Below are 27,508 nucleotides of genomic sequence, written 5' to 3'. Positions count from 1 at the left end.
AGGACAGAAAATAACAAAGTCAAGTGAAGCGAAGAAGGACGATATGAACTTAGACAACGTACTGCAACAGCACACTGAGGCGGTGGACGGTCCAGGGATCAATCACTCAACCACAGAGCTTGTCAGCCAATCAGAGGACTGTTGTATCGCTCTAAAAAACATTTTCACTAGAATTTTATCAACTATTTATTTAATCAGAATTATATTAGTTACAGGGGATGTAATTGCAATTAATCATGATTTAATCATAACATTTAATATTATATTACAAATAATGTAGTATATAACATTAATAGCTTCCGATCAATGTATTGATGTGAATTCAATTAATACATAAACAAATATTCCTCATTAATATTATTAATATTAACATTAGATTAATTTAAGTAAACTAACAAACTAATACTTATAAGTCAACAGTAACATTGGATGTTGTTTATCAGAATAAAAAAGACAGATGTCAGTACATTTACGGAATAAAACAATGAGCTAAAGTGGGTTTATATTATTGTTTTCTGATGAATGTGCTTTTCCACCGTGTGAAGTGATTTTGCTCAATAACCACAACGAGATCTGTTTCTTTAATTATTATTACTATTTTCAGCTTAAAAACTAACTATGAGTGAATTCAATAATGAATAGTTAAATGTGTTGGATTGTTCTGGGTGTTCCTAACTGAATGGTCTGCTGTCATGATAAACCCATGATTTAAATGTTCTGTAAGTCCTGAACATGTGACATGTGGTGAAATGTTTGTAAACTGTTTGGAATTTACTGGAGTTTGGTGCAAAGTGGATGAGAACAGATGGCTCATAGAGTTCTATTGTGTCTGTTGTAGTCCAGAAATAATTCTTTGGTTCTTCTTTCCTTACATAATAACGCTGGCAAAGGGAGAATTACGAAACAGCAAAACTTGGCTGAAGCTCAGCGCAGTCAGCAAGCAAAACAGCTGCTAACAGGAGCCCGCAGATCACAGGACGGACGCGGTTTCTGTCAGTATGAGCCGTAAACTACTTTTTGCAACAGTCGAGTCAAGTGTCACAGTCTCCGGGTGAAGCTCTGGCCAAAGCCTGGTGTGTTTCATGAGGCCTGACAGGCGCTTCAGCTCCACAACCCACACTGCTGTGAACCCGCATGGCTAATGAGGAGCGGCGCCAAGTCGACCTGTTTAACAACACGACTTCCGGCACGATTTTCACAATAAACCTCACAGAAACGCCTATATCTGAAACCGAGCTTCCTAAGATGCTTATAAACTGTGCTTGTATTGTACATATTATTGATCTTGATGGTTCTAGTCAGACAGCTTAGTGTTTTATATAATACTACAGGGTCTTTATATTAATATTGAATTTCTCTAGGTACATTTTTGAATAATATATAAATTATACGGCTTAATCTTAATAAAAGTCTTCAGTTAAATCTGTGATTTAAATGGTATTGTAGAGTCCTAATCTTATATAAACAAGTCAGATAAATTTGTCTAGAAAGTTATAAGACACAGCAAACCAATCCTATATAACACTGCACGGTACGAACCTTCATATTTAAACTTATGTCTCAACTGAAAGCACTTTGGCTCAACGTGTGTTTGTTTTAAGTGTGCGATACACATGATGGTGACTTGGCATCACAAATGGAATATGACTGACAAAATAATTTCTCTGAAAGGGTCATGACAACCACGTTTGTCTTTCAAACTAATACACTGACCTAATGCTGTCGTTTCCTCCTGAGGAAAGTGTACAAAATATGAATATGGTCAAGAATTTGGTGAATAATATTAGTTAAGCACCATCTATACCAGTTTGGACATCATGCTAAAAAGAATCTCATCTGTAACATTTAATGCTTTATCTAAATTAAATTAGCATAAATCTCAAGACCCTGACTGATGTCTGACCTCCTTACATTACTTCACTGCTGGATGTTAGTGCAGGCCGTCACCACACCCTCAAAAACGACTGCTTTACTTGGAAAATCCAGTTTTACAAATTGTGCACTGCAAAACCTGCAACTACCTGCAGAGCAAGATGACTCATTTGTGTGCTTGGGGCAAATCAGTTTTTTTATTACGTCATATTTTACCTCCAGTACTTCTTCTTTAAATTGGGTTGTTTTTAAATCTTAAATATGTGCTATTGTGATCATTGTTCGTGTTTCTGTCATTCTACTAAGTTTACATTTAAACATGTGTATTGTGATTCTTGTCCAAGTTTCTTAACTATGCGTCTACATTTTATTTAGTTATTTTTCTCAACTCCAACTGAAGCCTGACTACATGAGCATTAGGACAAATCTGTTGGTTGCTTTTCTTTTGAAGGCACCAGCCCGTGTTTTCCTGCTCTGTCGTTTCTCACCGTGTCGGACTTGACGCAGCTCTAATCATTAGCATTAGCTCCGTTAGCCTGTTAGCATGGAAGTGTTGGGGACAGCCTCACCTGTCGTTGCAGACTTGTTCTTCTTCTTCTTTTTCTTCTTCTTTTTCGCCGTCTCCTCCACCGGGTCGGCCTCTTCTCTGTCCTCCGCCTCCCCGTTCAGCTCCGGCTCCTGGACTGCTTTCTGCTCCACTGCCTGCTCCGCAACCACGTCCGCCATGATCGCAGGCGCTGCTGGAAAAGGCAGCGCAAGGGATTGTGGGAGAGCTGTGTGTGATGCTGCCTTCACGGACACTCTGTGTTTTTACAATTCTAACCAGCATTATTCATTATTTATTTCAATTTACCCCCTTTCTTCTTCTCTGGCTTCTTCTTCTACTTTTAGTTCGTCGAAATAGAATAAAGAACGAGCTATTTATACATGAAAGTATGTAAAGATAAAATAAGGTGTGGAGTTTTGCTGACATTTGGCCTTACATCCTCTCTGTGTTACATTTGAATTAATTAGTAAAAAAAGAAAAAAGTAGTTCCTCAAGTTTTCTGCACGTGTTTACTGTTATGCACCAAAACATCAAGTCAAATCCCTCGCATGTGAAAACCTGCTCGACAATAAAACAGATTGTGACTCTGATGTTTATAAACTGCATTAAAAGTGTAGTTTTAGTTTTCTTCATCATTCTGTCCTAACAAACGCAGTCATTTTTATTGTAAAAGTAAACAACAGCTTCCGTTGAGTTAATGCTTCATACAGATATATAATACATTTTATGACCTATGAAAATTATTTGATAGCATCCATAACTGGAGTTGTAAACATTGGTGGTCAGACATCGGACCGCATGGAGAGCACTTGAACGCATCTCTAAGTAAAACATGCCGAATCAGCTGAAGTGGAGCTTCAGCAGTGAGCAGGATCCTAAAGAGGAAATATCCTGCAGTGAGGTAAAAATACACGGATAACAGATGTACTGATGTACTGATCTCTGTAAAAATAATAATAATATCAGAAGCTTTACTACAAACTCATAATAACCAATGGATCAAAGCTGTAGTAGATTTAACCCTAAAAGTGCTTATTATTATTGAGACATTATAAAACACTTAAAGTTTATGTTTGCAGTCACATATTTTTAAACAGAATTTTTAAAAAAATCTAATCTAATCATTCCTATATTATCTGCATTACTGAATTTTGTCAGTGTCAGTTACAGACTTGACCACTAGGTGGCAAAATCATTACAGCAAACGACCTAATAAAGTGACCAGAACAGCAAATTTGTGTATAAAAGTCTTTCTATTTAAATACCTGCTCTGTATGTTTGAACCACTTCCTGGTTGGTGTGTTTAATGCCAAATTAAAGCCTGATTTCTTTCCTAAAACACTCCAGCAGGGGCAATATCAAATTATTATTAAATTATTACATAGCGGAAGAACAAAATAATGACAAACAATATGTATTAAAGTAGAGGTTGTGCAGTAAAATGTCCCTGTGACTGATATAATCCTATGTAGTAGTTTGTTTATACTGATGCATGAATGTGTGAACAACATTTTACTGTTGCAGTCAAGATGGAGCTAGTTTGACCAGCTTGGAAGAGTTTGGATGACAAAATAAATCTGACTTTCCTCTAATCTTTACTCTTTTGTCAAATATTGGTGAGATTTGCAACTAATTAAAGTGTCGGAGAAGATTCATGGAGTAACTTCTAACATATACTCATCTGAGAGGCCTCAACTAGATACTAGTTTGTTTGTGAGAGACCACAAGCAAAAAAAAGAGTGGGAACTACTGGTCTAATCTTCAGCAATGTGTTAGATTTTGTAATATTGGTGTACTCGTTTTTCTGTAACTGCTGGAGTAGAAAGTACACTTCCCAAGTGAGATGAAATGGAAAGACGTAGTTACTTTGTGCCTCTACAGGTCTGTGGGAGTCTCCAAAGGCAGGAGGGACTTGAAAGGGGCACAGCAGCTGTTGTAGGTCAGACAAAAGCAAAATCCCACAAAACATATCAAATGACCGACCAAACCTGTTTCTTAACCTCCCCCTCCTTTTGAAACACGAGTGTGAGGACAGACTTCATCGAACACTTCCAGAATGGTATTTTATTTCACACTGGAAAATGCAGGAGGGGTCAGGACAAGGCAGACATGGTGACAAGAGAGAGCAGGGAGGTGGAGGAGGTGGAGCAGGGGGGCAAACATCAGGGCTGTCGGACTCTCCGCATGAAACATAAACGTGTGGATTGCCCTCACAAGAGAGAAAATCAACTTTTATTTTAAATTACCACACCAGCAGTTCAATAAACTCGCAATTCAGCCCGAAAACCGACCTCTCCACTGAGCGTGCCCCTGTAAACACATACGCTGAGAGAATGGGATTGTTCGTAGATACAATAGTGTTGTATTCCAAATACGTCACTGGAAAGAGGATTGTGAATGTACAGTACGTTCGGCCGCATTACCCCAGTTGTGTCCCGTCAGACAGCGCAGAGATGGATCGCAGAAAGAAGGAGGCCGCACAAAAATAAAGCGCCGATAGTAAAAATAGCATTTGGCTTCCTCTTCCTGCAGAGCTCCCTCTCACACCAATCTGTCTGCCTGCAGGAAATCAGCAGAGTTCAACCTTTAGCTGTACAGCGAGTGTTCACACAGAGGGAGTGCAAACTTCACCGCTGGACCATTTGTGTTTATTCAACCCCCCAAACTGCAGAACATTGACTCAAAAGATGCACTTCAGGACAGTTTGGAGGTTCCTGCACAGTCCATGAGTCTTCACAGCAGTTCACATCACCCGAATCCAACTCTGGCTTTTTATTACTTCCTGTTTATTTTTATTAGTTATTCAACTATTTTTATACTCATCTTTCATTCTGCTTTGTACTTCTAACCCCAAATTTCCCCTTTATTTAGTCATTTTTTTCATCCTGATGTCCATTGATCCCTGAAATCTCCACCTATGCTAACAGAGCACTTCATTAGGAAACCAGTGTAACTCATATGTGATACAACAGCACCACTGTAAATTCTACTTTTATAAAGCTTATTAAACTGGGGTTTTTGTTGACATTATCAGAGATGTGTTCATTCTAATTGTGTTTATTAGTGAGGTTGTAGTGGGCTGAAAAGTAATATTTTGTCCATCACATGAACATACACAAAGGGGCAAAACATTACCATGACTTTTTAGTACAACAGGCCTAACGGCACCTTTAAATTGCTCAGATTTTCCTAATAAAGTGCCCAACAAGTGCACTATTTACCTGCTTCTTTTAAAACCAAACCTTTTAATACCAAGAGAGTGTTGCTCATATTCTTGGCACAAGGTCAAGCACATTTCCAGTGGATGTTGGACTCTGTCTCTGATTCTGGTTGTGACATACATGGACAGGATCTCAAAGTTCAGCCGGTTTGAGGAGGACGTCCGGTTTGGAACCTCAGAGTCACGTCTCTGCCTTTATGCGGATGATGTGGTTCTGTTACCTTCGTCAAACCGTTACTGAGGCGGTTTGCAGCCAAGTGTGAAGTGGCCACAAGAGAGTCTGAGACCGCAGTTCTCTGATGGGAAAACAGTGGATTGATCCCTCTGTGTTGGGATATTGTTCTCGTGTGATTGGAAAAATGGAGATGGACAGACAGATTGGTGCAGCGTCAGCAGTAATGTATCGGACAGTTGCGGTGAAGAGGGAGCTGAGACACTGAGCTGATTTACCAGTCGATTTAAATTCCAACTTTCATCTATGATCATGAGCTGTGGATCGTGACTGAAAGAATGAAATAGCAGATTCAAGCGGCTGAAATGAGTTTCGGTGGCTGAGCCCAGCCTTAGAGACAGAGTGAGGAGCTCAGTGTTTCAGAGGATCACTCAGAGAAGAGTCGCTGCTCCTTCACGTCAAAAGGAGCCAGCTGACACGGTTCATTCATCCGATCAGGATGCCTCCTGTGCGACTTCCTTTGGAGGTTTTCCGGGAACATTCAACTGGGAGGAGACCCTGGGAACTCTCTGGAGGGATTACATATCTCATCTGGCCTGGAAACACCTCAGGACTCGCCAGGAGGAACTGGAAAATGTTGCTGTGGAGAGCGAGGTCTGGAAATGGCATGCTGATGGATGGATTTTCCTCTTTCATAATCACAGACACTAACTCACATCTGAGAATATGCCTGGTTGAATGTTTGCTACATGTTGGTTTTCTTGTTCATGAAGTATCAAGAAGAAATATGTTAAAAATAAAACTCTGTATGACAGTTTGATGTCTTCGCTTGTCTGAACTGTTGGTACATTGAATAAACACAAGCAGCCCAGCAGTCACATTCATCTTCTGTCCAAACATCTTTAGAGTTTTCTTCCTCACAGTAACTCAAACTGGAGTGCTTTGATTACAGTAACACAGGAAAAACTGCAATTTAAAAAAATGCATTTTTCTTCTTCTATTACACTTTTCATAATGATGCCAATCACGTGTTTCTTCCACATTCACTGAACGATTGTGATCAATATACACTATGTGGATGTCACCGGGTAAACTGCTGACATTCTGATCTCCCAACCTCAGCGATGTGAGGTCGTATTTTGTTTTAGTGGTTCTGGTACCTGAGTTTTAACAGCAAAAGAGCAGTAAGAATGGTGGGTGATGCACAGTAACATGGACGGATGGTAGCGGAGAGTATCGTGATTTGAAATACCTCCACGCCAGAAACAGTGAAGATGTAACACAGACCCACCGATAAAAGACAATCAGACATAAATACAGTCTCTGCTCAGTGCTCGGTTAAAGCAGCGGGGTTCAATGTCTAGTCCTTCTCAGGGGTTCGTCTGTCAGTCTCCTCTTCCTCTTCATCCTCCTCCTCGTCTCCGAACGTCTGCTCCTCCATGTTGATGAGCGAGTGCGAGCGAGCGGCCACCTGTGCGGCGAGGGCGGAGCTGAAGCTGAGCGCCTCCGAGCCGTGGATCTCCGTCAGTCTGTCCATCACAGACACAGCGGGGACTTTGGGCTTCAGGAAGCAGTCCAGGCCATTCTGCCCCTCCCCCTCCTCCACGTCGCCGTCGTACTGGTGCAGCTCCGACGCGCCTCCTCCTCCTCGATTGCACACCGAGGTTCCCCCCACCTCCCCTCCCTCCAAACCACAGCTGAACTCCGTCACCGGGTCTGTGGAGGGGTCAGGCCTCACCCTGCCGTCTTTTCCTTCTTTTACTTCCTCCTCTTCGTTTCCTGCGGAGCGCTCCAATAGGTGGTTTCCTTCTACATCGTCGGTTTCTCCTGAGCCTATCGGGGCGTCCGACGGCTCTGTGGCAGGATCTGAACTGTCAGTGCGAACTGAAAGCGCCGCGGCAGCTGCGAGAAAGGAAGAAACATCACACTTAGGATTAGACTCATATTCAATTGTAGCCATGACCTTTTACTACAAATCTGATAAGGACAAGTCAGTCATATGTCATCTGATACGACAGATATAATGCAGTTTGCTCAGAGATTAGCATGTCTAGGAGAATCCTTTAAAGGGTAACTACAGCATACTCCCCCAGCATATAAGAAATGTAGGAGGCCTTGTGGCTCCGTAGACTGACTGTCTGCTGCTCAGAGAATCAATGGAAGCTGCTGCTAGGCTCCTTTTGTCCAGTGAAGCTGTGATAATCACTAGAAGCACATTTACGACCAGTTGAAAGAGTCAAACGCAGAGAAACAAATTCAAGTTTGGACACCTACAAGAACAAAACTGAGAGAATTGTTGTAAGTTGTAATTATTCTATCATATAAGCTTGTATCAGCCACGTTTAATGCCGTCAGGAGGTCCAGCCCCAATCTCCACCCTAAGGACTAAACCCTCATAGATGTTACTGCAAGACTTGGTAAGTGATTGAGTACGAGAGGCTGAAATGGTATAAATAGGAAGCAAAATAAATAGGAACAGCAGTTGAAGTGTATATGAAATTCATCATCATGCCATCAGAGGGTAAACAGCTACACACATTTGTGGCTGTGAATCACCAGCAAGCTATGAGTTTGTATTTTGAACAAGTAAACTCTACTCTTGCAACACTTAGTAAGCAGCTCTCTCCATGCTTGCTTGTTTACCGTTTTTTTTTTTTCTTCTCCCCAAATATGTCTTTGGGCTTCCCCTGATAACCTCATGTTTAACAGCGCAATGCTATGAACTGTGGGTAATTCCCTCAGTTGTGGAAAAGTGTGAATAAAGGCCTCAAAATGTCTGCAAGAGAGGCCTGGAGCGCTTGACAATTTGACAGTGGCAATGCCAGAAGCTCTCATAAAAAGACTGAGCCTGTGTTAGTCTGTGAGTGTTGTGTGAGTTAAGTGTTGCTTGTGTCAGAATCTATTTTAAAAAAATAAAATAAAAATAAAAAAGGTGTTCATCACACATGTGCAGTAACTATTTTTTGAAAAGTCAAAAAACAATGTGGTAATAATGTGATACTTCAAAAATGTGCATAAAAATACATCATGGAAACGTGTGTGTGTGTGTGTGTGTTTTAAATGTCAGTGTAAAGTCACAGCCCTGCTCTTTATCATGACTGTTATTCACTGATCAGTTTTTTAGCTGTTGTACAATTACGATGTCAGAATGTAGTGAAAAATTCCAAAAGCGATGTCTTCATTGCTTGTTATCTGCAGCCAAAGTTACAAACACTAGAGGATTTAGGATTTAGGATTATATAAAACTGAGAAAATCAGCAAATGTCTGCTGACTTTACAACTGACAGAAAACTAGTTGGCAATCAACTGAAATGATAAGTCGCTAATGATCAAAGTATTCAAATGTAAATATTAACTGATTTTCTCAGACTTCTGTGAGAGTAAATTGTATTTTTGGGGGGGTTTTAGTTGCCATTTGAATACATCTCTTTTTATAAACCAAATGAATCTGTTAATTGATGACCTACAGACCTTTCTCTAAAAGACGTACAGTTAAGTCAAATTAGGATTTATTCCTAAAAGTGGAGGGTTCACCATGGATTATTGATTATCACATTCAGATGGTAAAGTCAGCTTTAAAAATCACTTAAATTATGCATTAGTTACAGCTGTGTTTCAGGCCTAATACGATGTATTAATTGACCACAATGGAAAGCCCACAGACGCACTGCACTATTAATAGCTTTCCATGCATGGATTTACTACGAACTGTCACCCTGAGAATCAGCAGAAACACAGACTCTGTTATTCCAGATAAAATCAGCCTCATGTCAGGAATATCTGAACCAGCAGTGCAGACCTTGGTCGTTGAAGAGCAGCTGCTTCCTCTTCATCCTCTCCTCCTCTGACGCACGGAAGCCCAGGACAGCTTTCAGCTCCGACAGGACGCGGCGAGATTCCTCCCTCTCCCGCCGCTGCCGCTCTCGCTCCTCCGGTGACAGAGAGTCGCACCACGACTCTCTGCCTTCGCCGTCTGAGTCCGAGTCGGACACGTAGGCCTCCCACTCCTGGTCGGATGAAACGGTGGGAGAGACTGACTACAGCGTAATGAATCACTGAGACACTGGGGGATGGGGAGTGAGTGACACATGTTGTTTCCTTTCCTTTTTTATTATATATTACAAGGTGAGTAATTTTGAGGATAAAGGAAAAGTCAAATGAAAGTTGGATGTCTGATCTTACCAGCTCCTCTGGTACGGGGTCTCTGTCCAGGATCAGGGGGTAGGATGGAGGAGGAGCAGGAATTTCAGCTATGGGAGGACCACACTGCTCCAGACCCTCAGCGTTACCTGCATACATGGAGTCGGCTTACATTACTGAAGGAAACAGCAAATGACCTCAACACCTTGGTATCACAGCTTTGTCATTGTGCTGACAGCTGTGTGAGTCTGGTAGGTCTGTTTCTTGTCCTGTGGAGTTGCTTTCTCCGTGGCTGGTCATCGTCTTGAGTCATGTTAAACAAAGGAGGTGACCTGACCTAAAAACAACCCCTCAGTAATGTGCAACCACTGCGCTACTAAAAAAAGGAGTCACTGTTCTGGTTTTCTTGTATTTCATGATATACTGACGGAAACATGAGGCTGTCCGACAGTTAAACTTTACACAATGAAAAATAAAACTACATTCAGGACTACAGTTCAAAACTCTGACACTTGCTCACAAAACCACAACGAGAGCAGCTCCCTCCTACCTGAACTCTCTCATTCAGATCTACACTCCCTCCTGCTCACTACGCTCGACCAACAAAAACCTCCTGATACAACCACTACAACAGAGCCTGAGGTCGATAGCTAGACTCTTCTCCGCTGTGGTTCCTCAGTGGTGCAACGAGTTACCAAACTCTGTTCAATCTGCTGACTCTCTCTCAGTCTTTAAGAAAAGACTAAAGACCAGCTCTTCACTGAACACCTTTGCACTTGACAGCCCGAAAACACACAAAAAAAATTTAATTAATAAAAATCCTATTACCTCCCACACAGCCTGCTACTGGCATCAACACTCGATCACACTTGAATTTGTTTCATGGCACTTATCCAGATTGTTTTCTCCTGACTAGATCCATGCTTGTGTTGTATCTGCCCTCAGATGTACGTCGCTTTGGATAAAAGCGTCTGCTAAATGAAACTGTAGAACTGTAGAAGGTGCTGAGTGCTCACCTGGACAGGCGTTGGCCCGTCTCAGCATGCGCTCCACCTGGCTGATGGTGTCCTCCCAGCAGCCAGCGCTGGCTTGCATGTGTGGCTGCAGCTGGTGCAGCCGGTCGCTGAGGTCCTGGTAGCCCTCAAGTGTTAACTCTGTCAGTTCCTTAGACACCATGAGCTTCTCCAGGTCGTCTTCCAGGATGATCATCCTGATGATATTAAAAGACAGGAGAGGAGGAGGAATGTTGATAGATTCAAAATCTGGAAACACTGTCTGGATCAGTAACATGGACAGTCAGTCTCATCGTTCGAAGTGTTTGGTATTCAGTATAAAATAATATTATAACAATAATAATTTTTATTTATTTATTTTTTTACCATAATTCATAATCCTGTCAGAAATGGGCATACAGAGCAATTCATCACACCCCCAGTTCTCATTCTTGTTATGGCTTTAACCCCGTGAAACCAAAAACTAGCAGGCTGGTTAGAAAGGCAATTTGTCTGTAGAAAAAAATATCCCAAAATGACACTGTCTATCAGAGCCAGAATATTTAAAAACAGAGAGAATCATGGGATTTTCAACTTTCTTACAGCCTCTGAACTAATCATGTGACGTGTGGTTCAGTTGGGAAAATTAAACCAAATTCAAGTTCAAAAACTGCAAAATTCATCAAAATTGACTTTATTCTACAAATCTCATTTCAAAATTTGCCAAAAATAAAGTATTTGCACAATTCTGTAAAATAAATAAATAAATAAAACAAAATAAATCTGTGCAACCACAAAAAGACACAGTTGTCTCATGTGATAGAAACTCTAGGATTTTTTGGCTGGACTGAGCTGAACTGCAGACTGTTCTTAACTGAGCAGACAGGAGACCAGAAGGTAAACAAGAAAGATTTAAGTCAAAAAATATCTATAATTTGTTTGGTAGCACCTGTGGGCACACATTGTACATGTCAAACTGGGTTTTGAGAACTTTTGGAAATTAAATAGTCAAAGAAAATCAAACTTGGATGTTTTTTTTTCTTTCTTTTTTTTTTTTTTTCTTACAGTTTATGGTATTGTAGCTGTGCTGTGCTGCACAAAAGGCATTTTTAAGTTCTCTCGGCTTCTAGCTATGGTTGTGCCATTTCTATTGAGGTGCACAATGTTAAAAAACACACCCATAGTGGGTAAAAATGTGAAGAAAGCAAACAAAAAACACTCACAAACTACTCGAGGTTCAGAGGTTTAACTATCGAAACACGGAAATTTGCTGCCAGTTAATCATCAAAAAGGTCAAAAGAGAGAAAACGTGGAATGTGAACGAATGTTTCCAACCCCAGAGTCGTGTCCCTGATATATTCTGGTGATGGTGCCCACTTTTCACGTTGTGTCACAAAAAATCAGAGCAACAATAGCAGCAGCAGCAGTCCCCTACTTTGTATTGCAAGTAGCAAAACAGTAGTTCCTCCTTTTTTCTCTCATCTGTTGTTCAGTCACTATGAGCTCCTACAGTGTGCACGTTATTTGACTGATGGTGAACAAAATGCTTCCAAACTTGTAATCATTTGTTGTAAAAAGGGGGTAATTCATTAGTGGATTCAAAGAGGAAATCAGTCGCTGTATCTCCAGATAACTGTCAAGTGAGTTTGAAGTAAACTAATGAAATGTCACAACTGCCTGGAGTGAATAAACTCGGGGTGGTATAGACTTAAATGGTTATGATAAACTGAGCAGAAGAAGCTGGAAACAAAGCCAATTGTTTACCAACCACTGGGGGGGAAGTCTTCAGGAAATGTTTTCAATTGGGAAAGTGACAATTATTCTTTCATGTCAGCTGGTATCGGCCATGTTTCATTTTGTTGGGAGTCTGTAGAAGCGGAGACAGCTAATCAGTTATGAGAATTAATGTTCGCTACGTTAGGACCGATGAAGGACATTCTTGTCTCTCTGAAAGTCAATAATCGCCTCAAAAACTTTTTTCTTTGCAAAACTGAGCAAGTTTTTCTTCAATTCTGCTGTTTCCATTCACATTTCTTTAGCGATGCTTCAAAATGTGCATGAAAGCACATTATAGAAACGGGACTACTGAGGTATACAAGCTTTCACCTGGAAACAAGTCGGCCTTATGGAAAACACTATTCGTCCAACATTTCTTCTATTTAGTAATGAAAGCCTTTCGGTACTCTCATATCTATGAAGTGACTCCACAGGCTTTTAAATCATAAGTTTTTTATGAGTGTTGTGGCGCAAATGCAATAGAAATATTTTTTTAAGAAAGTTGTTTCTCTTAGTACAATCTGTTATTGTATTGTCACTTTGTTTAAATGATTAATCATGTTTTCTTCACTGTGTGCTGTTGCTCTTTTCCTGCTGCAGTGACCTATTCCCCTCAAACTGTTATTAACGTCTCATCTCCTCATGTGGGAGGTGTGGAATGAAGTCAGTGGAGCTTTTCTATGTGTGCGTGTGTCTCACTCGCTGAGCAGGGCCTTGAGGTGCAGCTGCAGGCTTCGGATGGAGGTGTGCAAGGTGTTGAGCTCTCGGCATTTCTCTCTGGCTCGTCCCGTCCTGTCGGAGCCTGTCGTCCTCGGCTGGGTCTCGAAGTGTCGGTGGAAGTCGTAGCTGCGCTGCACTTCGCCGAGACAGCTGGCCAGAGCGTGGTGGAGGGGCTCGGTCACTGCGGCGATGGACCGGTGCAGCGGGGGCGGAAGGGAAGGAGGAGGAGGGGAGGCTGATCCTTTGGGTCCTCCCTCCTCCGGCTCCTCTATTCGGTGTGGTGAGAGGAGAAGAGCCAGCCGGCGGAAACATTCGGAGCTTTGTCCCACCCACAGCTGGAAGAGCATCTGCAGGAGGACAAAACAACAAAGCTCAGATAAACAACAACCTCGAGAGCTTCATGCATGCTCTGACGTGAGAAAAGGCCCTCATTATATTATATTACCAGTACTGTTCCTGTCTTTCTTTCTTTCTTTCTTTCTTTGACACAGTCTTTCAACCGTTGCTGCTTCAGGCTGTTTTCTTCAACAGCCAAACTGAGGTCAGTGCATGAATACTCACTTTCTTGTCACACTATTGCTCTAGTTGAAGCTCCATTGTCACAGAAAGGCAGTTTGGCCACATTTACACAAAACAAGTTCTGACAAAATACTAAACATAAATGTTGACAGCAGAGGAGTGAGTTAGGTGAAAACTGAAATCTGTTGGAACCATCAAGTAGCCAAGTGGACCACAGCTGATTCTTTGTGACGAAGAAAGAAAGATTTAGAGAAAGATCAGCTGAAACAACTGAAAATGCCTGAACAGCACACTCCATACCTTACAGTCCTACATCTTTCCTACTTACTCCACCTTTCTGAACCATATCGTCCCTATTTTATGACCTGCAGCCCTCAGTTCAACCCTCGGGCCTCACCTTCAGGGCGGGCAGGCTGTAGTCGTCGGTCAGCTCCTGGGCCTGTTCGTCACCCAGGTGCTCAATTCCCAGGCCGAGACCCAGCTCCTTCAGAGGCACCGCAGACACGTAGTTTGTCACATTGTCGATCTCAGAGTTCAGAGGGAACGTTGGCAGGAGTTAAAGACGCACAACATTGTGTATCTATAAAATGTCACATGTTCCTTAGTTTCTGTGTGATGAAAAAGCTCCTCTCACATAAATGCATAAGAGCTCCTTTGTATTTCAAATGCATGTTCAAGCCTTTGAGTGACTTTGAAGCATCAGTTTTACTGGTATCAAAGAAGATCCTGGGATTTCCTGCCTTAGCCGTCTCCTCATGCTTACTAACGCTTGTTAACTGCAAAGGCTGTTACGTTTCCCTTACACTCTGATATTTATGACATGGATCACATGGCTTCAGACACAAGACACGAGAAACAAGCAACAGAAAAGGGACAAGGACACTCAAGTCATGGTGCTTTTAAGTGCCCTGATTAATACTATGAAAGAAGAGGAAAAGAAGCAATGTGTAAATTACTATAAAAGAGGTCATAATTGCATGATTAAACAGCTCTTTGGAGGTATTATTAAGTCTGTCTTTTCAGGTAAAGGATATGCCTTGAGCATGTGACAGGTGGCCCTTCGTGAGGCTCTGAAGGCCGAGCGGAGCGCCCGGTACAAGGCCTTCCTCAGTCCGATGAGCTGCTGGCCCCGTGGCACCGCCCCTGGCCCCGCCCTGCTAAAGGAGCCGGCCGCACTCACCCTGTCGAGCAAACTTGACAAGTGAAATGTGATACAACTGTGGAGACGTCCCAGTAAGGCAGGGGGGCACACACAACACTGAACACCACATCACTGACGACAACACACGACACAATACACGGAGACAATCTGGACGTGAAGTCTACGTTAAAGTGCTAAAAAACAGGCAGGTGTGACGAACAAGACAACATAAGCTTCAGAAGGTTTCCACCAACAGTTTGACCTTTTGGGAGATTAGCTTATTTGTTTTCTTGCTTCGAATTAGAATAAATGTAACCGCAGCATGCAAATGGTCTTCTGTTTTAATTTTTATTTTCTAACATTTTTGTTGCTGTGGTTAGAAAAAGGTTCAGTTTAGCTAATTCTGAATCAAAGGTTTTTGAAGGTTGATGAATTCTTGACTATCAAGTTACACACTTTGTCAGGTGTGTCTTTAAAGAACAATGATGGGATAGTGTGACCATAGACAGACTGTCCTTTACTAGAATAAAAGTTCTCCTTAAAATTCACCTATATTCTAATGACTCAATGCCACAGGTGACAAGAGAAAGACGAGAACAGACTTTTGGATGCTGGCAGGTCACCTAAGGCTGCAGCCAGAAACCTGACTGTCCACATCTCCACCATTTGTCATCTAAGAAATCGTTTTAGACAGCGTGCTACGAAAGACAGTTTGCCACATGATGCTCTGGATGGATATATCCACCAAAGTGATCCTGTCTCTCAAGCTGTCCATCAACTTTACCGAGTCCCTCAGAAAGAGTGGTTGTTTTATTCCACAAACTGCATCGAACTGCATGAACTCTTTGTGTCTTTGTGTGGTATTACATGTTGCAAATGGTGGACACGTTTGTTACCAACTTGTGATTTCTGGCCTGTGATCCCACTCTGAATTTACCCATCATCATTTCCAACATAGCTGTGATTGGTTGTTTGATGACATCCACTCTGATGTGAAGATGTCATGTGTTGAAGCAACAAATACTTATTTCTTAATGTTTAAAAGAATGGACAGAATTAATTTTAAAAAATCATTCTGCATTTTATATTTTTGATCAGTATAGAAATTTGATCCTAACCTCTTGTCTGTGAGGTAAATGCAAAAGCCTGCTAGCTTAGCTTTGCTTAAAGAGTGTAAACAGGTGAAGACTGTTAAAAGGTGACGAAGCCCACCGAGCAGCATCTTTTGTTTCATCCACACAAACACTTTTGTAAAAAGGTGGAGGTGCAGGTGGATTTTGTTACCTTTGGACTGAGTTTCTCCATTTTCAATCTCTAAGCAAAGCAAAGCCAACCAGCTGCTGACTATGACTTCATATTTATTTAACAGACACAACAGTGGTATTAGTTATCTCATCTAAGTCTCAGCAAGAAATATAATAATTAGTGATTTGAGTAAAATGCTGTTACACAGTGTTTTTCTACGGACAATGCTAAAGCTACACAGACAGACAGAGACTACAGTGGTCTAAAAAAACAAAAAAACATCTGTGGACGCAATACCAGGGCAAGTGGGTTAACTAACTAAGTAAAGCGGTGAAAAAATTAATCAGGCTTGGATCAAACAGTTAAAGATGTGATGCCCGTTATCATGATGTGGTTGGGTGATGGGTAGGTGGGTGCAAAACGAGCACACTTACAGGGTGAACCCTCTGGAGATGACCTCGGTCTCCTGCACCAGACGCAGGGCTTTGCGAGACAGTCCAGTCAGAGTCTTGCTGTTGTGCACCAGAGTCTGGAGCTGTGTGGCCCTGGTGTGGACGGCTCTCTGCATCCGGCCCTGTCTCCACAGCGTGGCCCCCCTCAGCCCCACCCAGCCCAGCAGGGCCAGACCCCACGGGGCTGCAGCCAGCGACCACAGGCCCTCAGAAGCGGAGCAGAGTCCCAGCAGCACTGCAGCCAGGCCGACCAGCCCTGCCATGTCCCTGAGAGAGGAGAGTGGTAGAGCGGTATAATAAAGTGTCCATTAAGAATACACAAATTAGACGCTCGCATATCCACAAGGCTGGATTAAAGGGCCACAATTTTACATATCAGTGTCAGTTTATCAGACCAGAGTACACAGAAGTAAACAGACGTCTAAAGTCTTCTACCATGTACCACTGCCTTTTTTTTTCTTTTTTTTTTTAACCAATAGCCATTGAGTCGATGCATATTCTCTAACTACTTGTCTATACAGCTTTTTTTTCTGCGCTTAACTAAAAATGCCTTCACAAGCATGAAGACATGATGCAGCATGTAACCCAGTGCCCACTGATGATTCTCCTGCAGCTGTATCAGAGCTTTATTGAGCTAACGCTACATAAATTCAGTATCCTCTCCTGGTGCTACTTCACTTTTAGAGCAGTCAGGTGACAAACAGTGACACAATTAATCTTAAGAAGTCACAGGAAACACTGTATTAGTAACTGAAGTTAGCACCAACTGCAATCATACATCAAGAACTTTTTGTCAGTGGCTCAGTTTTTATTGCTGCACAGTGTAATGGACCAAGAAGGAGCAGCAGGAGCAAACACCTCCAACTCCTCGGAAAGACATCCAGCTTTACTGAGACCTGCTGCTTTTATTTGCACCATATGTAGCATGAAATCAAATCCAGAATGGCTGAAATCTTAAGGATTACAACTTTAGGTAGTTATGTTTGGACTTACAGTTTGCAGTCATACAGACTTTTAGCAGGCAGGTAGGAAAAAAACAGCTCTGAGCTTTATTAAGTCTAAGATTTGGATGTTTAGGAGCGTGACCAGTACTAGAGGCTGAAAATCAGGATATGTGTGTATTAATTTTGATCAGGGTTATTTGTTCACTTTCTTTTTTAGTCTGTCTCTCACAAGACCCCCAACTTTATGGAAATATAAAACTAAAACCACATGGTTCTTGTTTGTTAAGATATTATTAGAATCAAAACTGAGCATGGGGGTTCAATGCTGACTTTGGGAAGACATATTAACTTAATTTCTCTCTCTGGTTGTTGATTAAACCCTTTTAAACCTGTCTCTGTGTGTAAAGGTTACACATTTAGCTTTACCTATATATTTTTTTCCCCCATGAATATATTCTATTCATACCTTTAAATGGCATAGATGTAACTCCAAACATTGCTTCCTCAATAAGCATTAACAGCCTATTTCCCTGATGATGCCTCTTTTAGTATATTACCAAACAACCGATGGACACATTAAGATAAAAAGCTGGATTTTTACCAGAGGGAGTCTTTAATTCCAGCTTGGGGAATAGTTAAGTGTCAAGAAATGTCATCACAAAGTCAAAAACATTTAAAACTTAGAAACATATATACAATTTAGTGCTCTTTTTCCTGCAAAAAGTGTATTTTATAAACTTTTATTTCCATATAATTATACAATCCTAAAAATATGTGAAAACCGGATATGGCTCTGTAATTTCTGACATTGTAGCTACAGTTTGTGCCGGTCTTGTAATTTTCTCAGGTGTTTCCATTATTTTTCCCGTCCACTACACATTTGTTTGTGATTCTTGCAAAGCAGCGTACCATAGGGAGGGCCTGGCGATGAGGCTCGGTCTGGGCAGGGTGCTCGCTCGGCTGGGTAGGCCAGAGGGCGACGAACCCAGGGTGAGCAGACTCGGGTCCAGCAGCTCGATCAGCTCCACGTCCTCCTGAAGCAGCACATCCTGGTCCAGAATACACCTGACCGAGTACTGGCCGAACACGCAGTCCTGGGAGGAAAACGCGACAAAGTGCTTAAACAGCTGCTTTTGAGCGTAGCTGCTGGTTTCAGTGCCAGCGTTCCTTCCCGTTTCTCATTCTACCCACCAGCTGCTGCTCCAGCTTATGAGATGCAGCCGCCTGGTGGACTGGGCTCCATCTCCACAAGGCCTCAGCCAGTCTCCATAGGCGTCCTCCCTGCAAATCAAACACAGAGGAAATGACTCATCTCAGTCAATTAAAGATGAAGTCTGTGATTCTGGAAAAAAGTTGCTAATATTTAGCTAGTTAAGCCAGACTTTCTTTGCATTAGCTGGCTTAACAAAACCTAAAACCCGAGCAGAGATATTGGTAGTTAACAACTTTATTTGCTAACCCAGGTTTTCAGGCTCTGAGTGCGCTCATATGTAACAGAGCATTTAACACGTCATGTAATTCTTCTTATGCACAAAACAGAGAGTTTTTTGGTGGCTTGTTAACGGTTTGTTAGGATGGAGATCTATAAAGAATATGAAAGCGATTTACTGTAAAAAGCACTGTTGGTGCAAATAAGACCAGAGAGGAGTGCTGGTAGAAAATCGCATAAGTGAATATATTTATTTTAGCATTCAGTGATTCTCAGTGCAGCCATTTAGTACTAAGGCCGCACATTTGAGCTCTTAAACTTTATTCATTCAAAGTGAACTCACAAATCAAAACAAAATGAATGTTATTAACTGAACATGATCTGTGAGAAATACCAACAGACTAATCGATTTTACATTCAGTGTTCAGTGTAAAACAAACCCAGCAGCAAATCCTTCCCAACATAACCAACTGACTGCATGTAGGTTTCGTTCAGTGGTGTCACTAACTTACATCTCAACAGGTTCGCAGATAGAACATATTCCCCAAGTAGACAATCTATACCGCTCATAAAAAATATGGTCAGGAAAATAACTGGTGAAAGGGTGGTGCTTCTTGCAGCCAATTCGAAGCCCAAACTCTGAATATAACCGCCTCCAGAGGCAGTTACTATGGAGATGTTGCAGCTTAAGAGAGAGCCACCTTCTTGACATTGGAAACCCTGACTGGAGGCACAACATACCTCTCTAACCCATTAATCGTGTTTCGTAGTACAAACCTCTGATTTACTGCCTCTCTCGCTCCCACTGACTATTTTTCTTCCCTCCCGCTATCTTTCCACCTGTCCTGTGCATGAGCATAAATGCGTAGAACAGTGCTGGGTTGATCGATCCAGTCCAGGGCTGTGACAAAACGTATATTGGATAAGAATTGCTGACGCCAACTTTAAGTTGCCACTCTGTTCCATCTTTATGCAGGCTTTTCAAATACTTTGTGCTCTGATACAGCCCTCGCTGATCAGGACATTGAAATGAATCACCTGCATGTCTTTCAATCATGTTGGCATGCTTCCTCTGACCTTGAGTCCAATAACAAGTTGGCACACACACACACACACACACACACACACTCTCACGGTCAAAAGGAGTATCCCAGGAGACAAATTCTTTCAGGCAACAACAATAAGTGCAATGTGGGTTTGTGAAACACTCACCCACTGGTCCTGTATAGCAGCACTGTGGCGCAAAAACCACACAACTGCTTCACTTTGCTGAATCTCTACTTTGGTATTCTAACTGTTTACATTTTCGGCGTCAATAAAAGTAGCTTTTATCCTTTCAAAATACAGGCTTGACAGAGGGAAAGGAAGGACTCTTTTAGTTTCAGAAAAACAACACATTTGGTATATCTTTCACTGGCGACACTGCAGACACACTCTTGTTTTATTTCTTGCTTGCTAGGAGTCTGCATTCCCAACACCAGGGACTCCCACTGTAAACAGTCTGAGAGATACGACCACAGCAGAGCTCCACATTGCAAAATGCACTGACATGTGGATGCATAACAAACCTCGGGCTTTTCAGAATGTTGCAAAGTTTCCTTAAAAGTGCTAAGAGCCTGAAATAAATCTAATGTGTAATGCCTATTCATGAATAGGATTTACTATTCACTAATCTGCTTACAGTGTTCAGCGGCATCAGTGAAATGCTTTGTTATAAATGGGGCTCATTTTGAAATACGTTTGTGTGGTGAGGTTTTTAGTCCACTCTGTTCTGTTAGATGAAAAAACTCTGAATCGTGTAAAGAGCAGAATGATAACATCTGAAGTGTGTGTGTGCTCCAGTTCGCAGCAGAAGCAGGTTATTGATCCAGACTGGGCAGCCTGCACGCTGACCCTTTTTTGGGGGGTAAAGCACAAGTGTTATTAGTCAAAAGGCCGCAGTCGTATTGATTATTGATTGAGGACTGAGCTTCAGGACCGGGCTTTCACACAACACTGGCTATCATCCAGCACGGCGTGTTTATGTGCGTGATTACCGCCGAAGTAGGCCACAACTCTGTTCAGGCTTCTTTCTAGTATCAAAGAGGATAATCCTGCAGACAATAAACAGAGACAACTGTACAGATAAGCACACATCCGTACGCTCACTACAGTTAATGTCCAGGTTCCGTCTTATTGATGCTCATCAATATTCTGCTGCTGTCTCAGGGAAACACTGCGGCTTACACACCTGGATGGATTGTTATTACTTGGGAGAACCGACAGCACTCTGCTCAGGATCTGTGTTTCCCAGAAAGATGTCAAACTGAAACTACGAGAGATGCCCTCCAGTGAAGAGCAAGTTTTCCCCCTCTTGTCATGTCCCTATGGTGTTTTTTATATGGTGGAAGACACATCATGAGCACAATAAGAATTCGACACCATAGCTGAGTATTTTTGCCTTCAAACTGCAGAGTATCGATGACGATATCAAAAACATGGAGTCAGACTTCCCGGGTTTCACACGTAACAAACCTAAACAACCAATCCTGTCAACTTGTAGGATGCGGCTTTCTGTGTCGTTACTATTCCTCTGAATCGTTTTTCAGTTCAGCTGAATTACTCCACCTTGTCATTGTGCAGCAGAGAGCAGTTTTACAGCGTTTGATCAGAGCTGTGGGTGAGCTGGTGTGATGGCCGACTTCATAGATCTGCACATTCTAGAGGAAGCTACAGTGCAGGGGGAGTGTCAAAATGTTAACCATTTCTTACGTCTGAAAAGGCAGAATTGTCTGCTTTTCTTTGTCTTGTATCATAATGAACTGAACATTTGGGTCTTTTGGCCAGTTGGTCTGATGTCACCCTTGGATCTTAGGAACTCTTCATACATAATCTGAACTCCATGATTAACTGAGATAACGATCACGGGCAGATTATCAGATAACGTGAATCTTCGTTAGCTGCATCCTCAGTTCCATGATGGTAATCAGGGTTTTTCTTGCACTGACAAATTTCTGGCAGCCTTTAAAGAGGTTTGCTTTAGCCAACAACAAAGAAAACTCACCAGCGCCAAAATGATAAGAACTGGGAAATAATTTAATTTTAACTTGAATTAAACCTGAATTGCAGCTTCATTTACTCATTTACTCAAGCATAATGGACATTTTTCATAATCAAATAGTCAGAAATAACAGGAAAATGCAGAGATTTATGTTAAATAAAGCACCATAGACTCATTGCCTTTACTGTATATGGGCTGAACGTGCTTATTGTTGTGTGTAGTCACCCCCCAAAGTCCTATTCTGAGCCAGGAAAAGCCCTGAGTAACGTCTAAGACAATGCACGGCCCTTAATTAGAAGCTATTCATCTGTTGCTGGCCCTACCTACAGTTTACTGGCAGCTTACGAAAAGGAAACCAACATCTCTCAGGCAATTAGAATCTGAATTTTCTGTAATTTTTTTTCTGTAAATTAAAAATCTAAACACATCACCTTGTGTTTTGGACTTTGTTTCTCAAGAATCAATGCTAATTAAATGGGGACATAATCATTAGTTGCAGCCATAAACACATCTGATTAATTGTTAATTGTTTTTAAAATGTGAGATAACACTGAAAACATCAAGTTATACTTTCCTGGAGCCCAGTGTGATGAGTTCCAACTGCACGCTCAGTCTGACCAACAGTTCAAAAGCCAAACATATATAAAGACAGAAAGTCACATTTGAAAAGCAGGAACTTGGAAATATTTGTCATTTTTCTCCTGAAAAATAACTTAAAAGAGTAAATCAATTATGAAAATAGTTCTATATAATTAACTTATTTACATGCCTGTTACAGCAATCAACAAAGTACACTGGTGATCATTTATTTGCTAAAGCAGCATAACTACAACAAAATGAACTGAACCAGGTTAATATGACTATAAAATATGGTCATCTAGGGTTGCATCTAACGGTGCAGAGGCATGTTTCATCTTGCCAATAAAATTCTACTTAACTACAGTTTCAAGGCTTTAGACTCACGTAGTTACACGTATTTACAGCTGGGATGATAACTAAAGTCCTCTAATGCCACAAGAGGGATCATGACAAGGAAGTAATTAAGTTAATAATTCACTGATGGCTGAGGACTCCAACCAGCAGCCTCTACGGTTACTGCATAACGTCTGGATCCCGTATGAGTTCAGTAATCACTGTTTATTTTACTGGTTGCTGCAGTGTGTCTACGTCAACAAGGCGTTTTGCCTCGACTCCAGCTTTATCTGGGCTCCAGGAAACTGATCACGGAATGACGACCCAAAAGCCTTCCTGCCTGATTCTCGTCCTCATCCTCCTCAACTCCTTAAAACAACAGTGTACCCGAGAGGAAGCGTGACACATACGGAAAGTTCCTGAATGAAGCAAACACAGCACCGTTTCCCGTCGCAACAGGAGGGAGAACGAGGAGAGGCCGAGTCATGTAATCCTGAGCTTCCCAGAATGCACTACTTCTCTGAATTGCAGGTCACCCTCAAACTACAGTCGCAAACAGTTAGATTAACGCCAGTGTTATTCAAAGTAGACGCGTTTTAATCCTTTTATTGCACAGCTAAAGCACGCACAGCTCCACAGAAAACAGACGTACAGATGTGAACGTCAGCAGAAAGCAGAGGATGGTCACAGAAGCAGGAATTACGTCAAAGAGAAAGCAGCGCGTAGTCTCAGTAATCGCATTTGAGCGATCTCTTTTAAAATCAGAGCAACAGCAGGGCAGCAAGAGACAGATAAAGATTTTCTCTCTGAAAAGGGATCGTCTGATTGCAGAGAAGAGAACATGCAAGAAACTGTACCTTCATCTGTATGTAGGAAGCACTTCTTGACATGTCTGTGCTGTCGTCTGACCGAAGCGAAAGATATAAACACAGCGATCTATGTGTGACCGTGTGCCAGTATGTGTCAGTGTTTGGAGTCAATAGTCAAATCAATTACTTTCTGTCTGACTGGACAAGTCAAACAGTGACAATCACATATGCACATGCACACTGCCCCGGGACAGGGATGCAGATAGTCTGAAGAGAAAATAAGGATGGGTGCTCGTCAGGGGCGCCCCGCCTTGACCTTGTTTGACATTTTCATTTGATTAGTTACATTATAGGATCTATTGATTCAGACCCATTAGACCATAACATGTCAGAAAAATGCAAAAGAAAAAAAAAATGTCAGTTAAATGTTCCCAGAGCCCTTGCTGACATGATCAGATGGTTTATTTTGCCTGACGAAGAGCCCCAAACTGAAGGAAATTCCATTTGTAATAAAATAAAAAAGAGAAAATTAGATCATCAAATCACATTAATGGAGCTGGACCCAAAGACGTTTGGGCATGTTTGCTTAAAAATGGTCAGAAATAATAGGTGAATCACCCCAGCTCTAGATGAATCAATTCACAAACATGAATTGTGCAATTTTTTTTCTAAAATTGAATTATTGTTTACCTTTCCATGCAAAATACCCCAAATGTACTGTACAGGTTCCACCATCTGAAAAGTGCATTTGTACTTCGTCTTCATCTTCGGGTACGGTAAATTGAATGTGTGACTGTTTGTTAGATAAAACCAGCAATCTGAAAGATTGACTCTGGCTTAGTTTTCAGTATTTTCTGGCATGGTACAGACCAGGCACATTGGAATTAAATTAGGAATTATTACCATTTCAAAATCAGGTAATCTGTCAAGTTTAAACCTGGATATATGTGATTATTTTCTTATTCTTGTAATTTATTTTGGGCTAACTATGTCCAGTGACAAGGATGTAAAACAGCCTTTTGACATCATTGTATTAGTGTTTATTAAAGTAATAATTTCCCAGTGTCTTAGACCAATAAATAAACAGCTGTTTCTTACTGGTCAAAATAAAAACCATGTCTCTAAAAAACAACATCTTTAGCTTGTAGGCACTTTATTTAAAAATGAGATACATGTAGTTGTTGGCACTATTGGATGATTGGGTGGATTATAAAATGTAAAAAGAGGTTCTATGTTTACATATGTGGTCACTGAAGGGTATTGTTTTCATGACTTTGGATACCTGTTACATATTTTATTGTGTTTCATGTTTAAGTCTGTGTGTGTTCTGAGTTTCACTTGGTTGTAAAATTAAACTTGAGATACACAAGACAAAACTAATATTGACATTCTACTTGTTGATTATTCAGAGAAATCAAACAGGCAAGTGTGATGTTGTTTTTGAGGATGTGTGCAACTCACTGAAGTCTTCTGTGGCTCTTCGCCAGAAGAGGTGAGGTCTCCCTCTTGTGCGCCATATTCCTCCTCCTGCGATGCCGTTGGACATGCCTCAAAGTCTGTGTGCCCTAGATCGTGCAGGTACTGGAAAAGAGGAGAGTTCTGCAAAGAGAAAGAGACACAGTCAGACAGACTGAGCAGCCGCTGAGGAATTATGGATGAGAAGAAGAGGGAATGATTGATAAAATAGTGCCAGATGGATGCGGGGTAGGAGAAAAAGAGAAAACATGGTGATTAGGTCATCAGTCTGACTGGTGCTGAGCTGACAGTCAACCTGATGTTGCCTTTGTTTGTCCCAGTGTGAATCAAAAGATGTCCTGACTCTGATAAGCGAGGAAAAGCATGACTGATTCACTGAGCTGCTCCACTTTGCTTCATAATTCTTTAGCTGAAGTCGAGTCTCCACCCTCATTCCCAGCAGCTATTTGCCTTCCATTCAGCTTACTTTTCCTTTCTGGGAGCAAAGTGCCTTCACATGTGAACACATGCACACACAGATGTCAGGACTGTCTTTTGAGCTTCTTCAGGCGCCCAAGATTTCCTTTAATTCCTCTCTTTTGCATGGAAACTGGAGCACAACTTATCATGTTATAATCCTGCATGCTCAAAGCGGGATAAACACAGGCAGTACTGTATCTGACTCGGGACAAAGAAAGCTCAGAGCCAGATCAGATTCAGCCATGCAAAATAAGCAGAGAAATGGAAAAACATCCCATGCTAAGATGTGTCCAAAAGATGCCTGACCCAGTTCTGCTCCTCCAGCTGCTCACCCTCTGCTGTGGCAGCTGCACAGGAGCATCTCACATCTTAATAAATTACACGCTTACATTGCAGTCACACAGTTAACTCACATGCATCGTCACACGAAGTCGCAGCTCATGTTGTCACCATCCAGATGCAGCTACGTGTGTCATTTTTCAGAACCGACGCATTGGACGTGGTCATCCCCACCCCGCCTCGAACTACCAGTCTAGTAATGATGAAACACCTACAACAATGCGCACACAAGCCCGGCTCAGCCCCTCTCATGACCACCAAAGCTCCTTGGCAGAAACACAACTCACAACCGGCCAAATATGCGGAATTGTTGTGGACTGACAATGCTGCATGGCAACAGGGCAGGCGGCTGCTTAAGTGAAGCTAGCACGTCTACTAGCTTGCACGGCTATCCGTGTAAGCTAGCTGCCGTTAATGAATCGCTACATTTGCCTCAGAGCTAAGGCGGTATGACAAAGCATCAAGTTTGGACAACAAACGGCAGTTGAAATACACACCTCAAATACCACATCTTCGTCAAACTCTTCAGTCATTGCTCTCCGCCATCTATACGCAGCCCGTTTTGCATTCTGAAGTTGTAGGCGGCAGCGCTGTCAGCTCGGTTACAGCGGTTGAGAAGTTGATAGTTAGCCGGTTGCTAAACTTGGCATAAAACTACAATTCCCAAAAAGCCTCTCTGCAACGGCTCCCTTCATGGAGAAATGCGCACGCGCTTTTCTTCTTCTTGATTCTTGAGGTTTATTGGGGTAGACAGTCGACGAATTTATGCATTACCGCCACCAATTGGTTTAATGTCGATCAGAAGGTCTCGTATTTACAACATTCGTTAAAAAAAGAATACAAAGCTTCACTTCTCAAACAAATTAGTTTGTCTAAGATACTGAAATACGAGTTGGGATCTAATTTTATCATTGTCTTTCTGACGTTTTGGATTAGATGCCTTCTTTCTGCCTCATTTTTCTGATAGTGTATCATAAAATCTTCTAGTGTTTCTTCCTCTCCACAGCAGCCACAACTGTCAATATTGTGTTTCCCTATGTCAATAAGTCTGGATATATACATCTCTCCTGGTTCCTCCTGCACATATAATTTCTCCCATTCACATTTGAACTCTGTAAAACCAGCATTCTTTCCTTCTGCCACATTTCCTTCTGTCTTGGTGTAATGATGCTCTTAATTTCTGCCCTGCTGAAGCTAACGTCGAAATCAAGGTGAACATTTACTGCCATTTCATTTTCTTTAATGCCAATTTGTGTCCAATAAAATGGTATTGCAAGACCCATCATTTAAATTCTTTGTAGCAT

At 41.7% G+C, this 27,508-nt stretch overlaps 2 protein-coding genes across 3 annotated transcripts in view; both read right to left on the bottom strand.

Moving 5' to 3' along the window:
* The window catches only part of LOC103356637 (methionine aminopeptidase 2), a 12,422-nt gene extending 9,786 nt beyond the window's left edge, over window positions 1-2,636 (bottom strand). Inside the window, exon 1 of the mRNA XM_008280863.1 lies at window positions 2,442-2,636. Coding sequence (XP_008279085.1) covers window positions 2,442-2,598 — 157 coding nt within the window. The 5' untranslated portion in view covers window positions 2,599-2,636. The remainder of the gene's footprint in view (window positions 1-2,441) is intronic.
* A 1,820-nt stretch (window positions 2,637-4,456) lies between these two features.
* On the bottom strand, window positions 4,457-26,781 carry vezt (vezatin, adherens junctions transmembrane protein). 2 transcript variants are annotated; one of them, XM_008280860.1, is made up of 12 exons: window positions 26,702-26,781; window positions 25,392-25,529; window positions 18,932-19,021; window positions 18,650-18,834; window positions 16,779-17,063; window positions 14,993-15,151; window positions 14,356-14,503; window positions 13,419-13,786; window positions 10,968-11,161; window positions 9,994-10,100; window positions 9,611-9,818; window positions 4,457-7,713 (listed from the first exon to the last, which is right to left on the bottom strand). In XM_008280860.1, the coding sequence occupies exons 1-12, from the start codon at window positions 26,735-26,737 to the stop codon at window positions 7,172-7,174; spliced, it is 2,460 nt and encodes an 819-aa protein (XP_008279082.1). In that variant the 5' UTR covers window positions 26,738-26,781; the 3' UTR covers window positions 4,457-7,171. The 2 variants fall into 2 exon arrangements, with proteins under 2 accessions (XP_008279082.1, XP_008279083.1); XM_008280861.1 differs by having other exon boundaries at window positions 14,993-15,139.
* Between the last annotated feature and the right edge of the window lie 727 nt (window positions 26,782-27,508).

Source organism: Stegastes partitus, unplaced genomic scaffold (genome assembly GCF_000690725.1).
Source record: "Stegastes partitus isolate 25-593 unplaced genomic scaffold, Stegastes_partitus-1.0.2 Scaffold212, whole genome shotgun sequence".
Classification (NCBI taxonomy): Eukaryota; Metazoa; Chordata; class Actinopteri; family Pomacentridae; genus Stegastes; species Stegastes partitus.
The sequence above is the reverse complement of the archived record's forward strand: the minus strand, read 5'-3'. Positions and strand labels throughout refer to the sequence as shown.

Coding starts and splice junctions, on each gene's coding strand:
- vezt (XM_008280860.1), bottom strand. CDS start 26,737: ATGACTGAAGAGTTTGACGAAGATGTGGTATTTGAG. Junction 11,162..13,418: donor CTCAAGGCCCTGCTCAGCGA/GTGAGACACACG, acceptor TAATATCATCAG/GATGATCATCCTGGAAGACG. Junction 7,714..9,610: donor GCTGCTCTTCAACGACCAAG/GTCTGCACTGCT, acceptor CCTTTCTCGCAG/CTGCCGCGGCGCTTTCAGTT.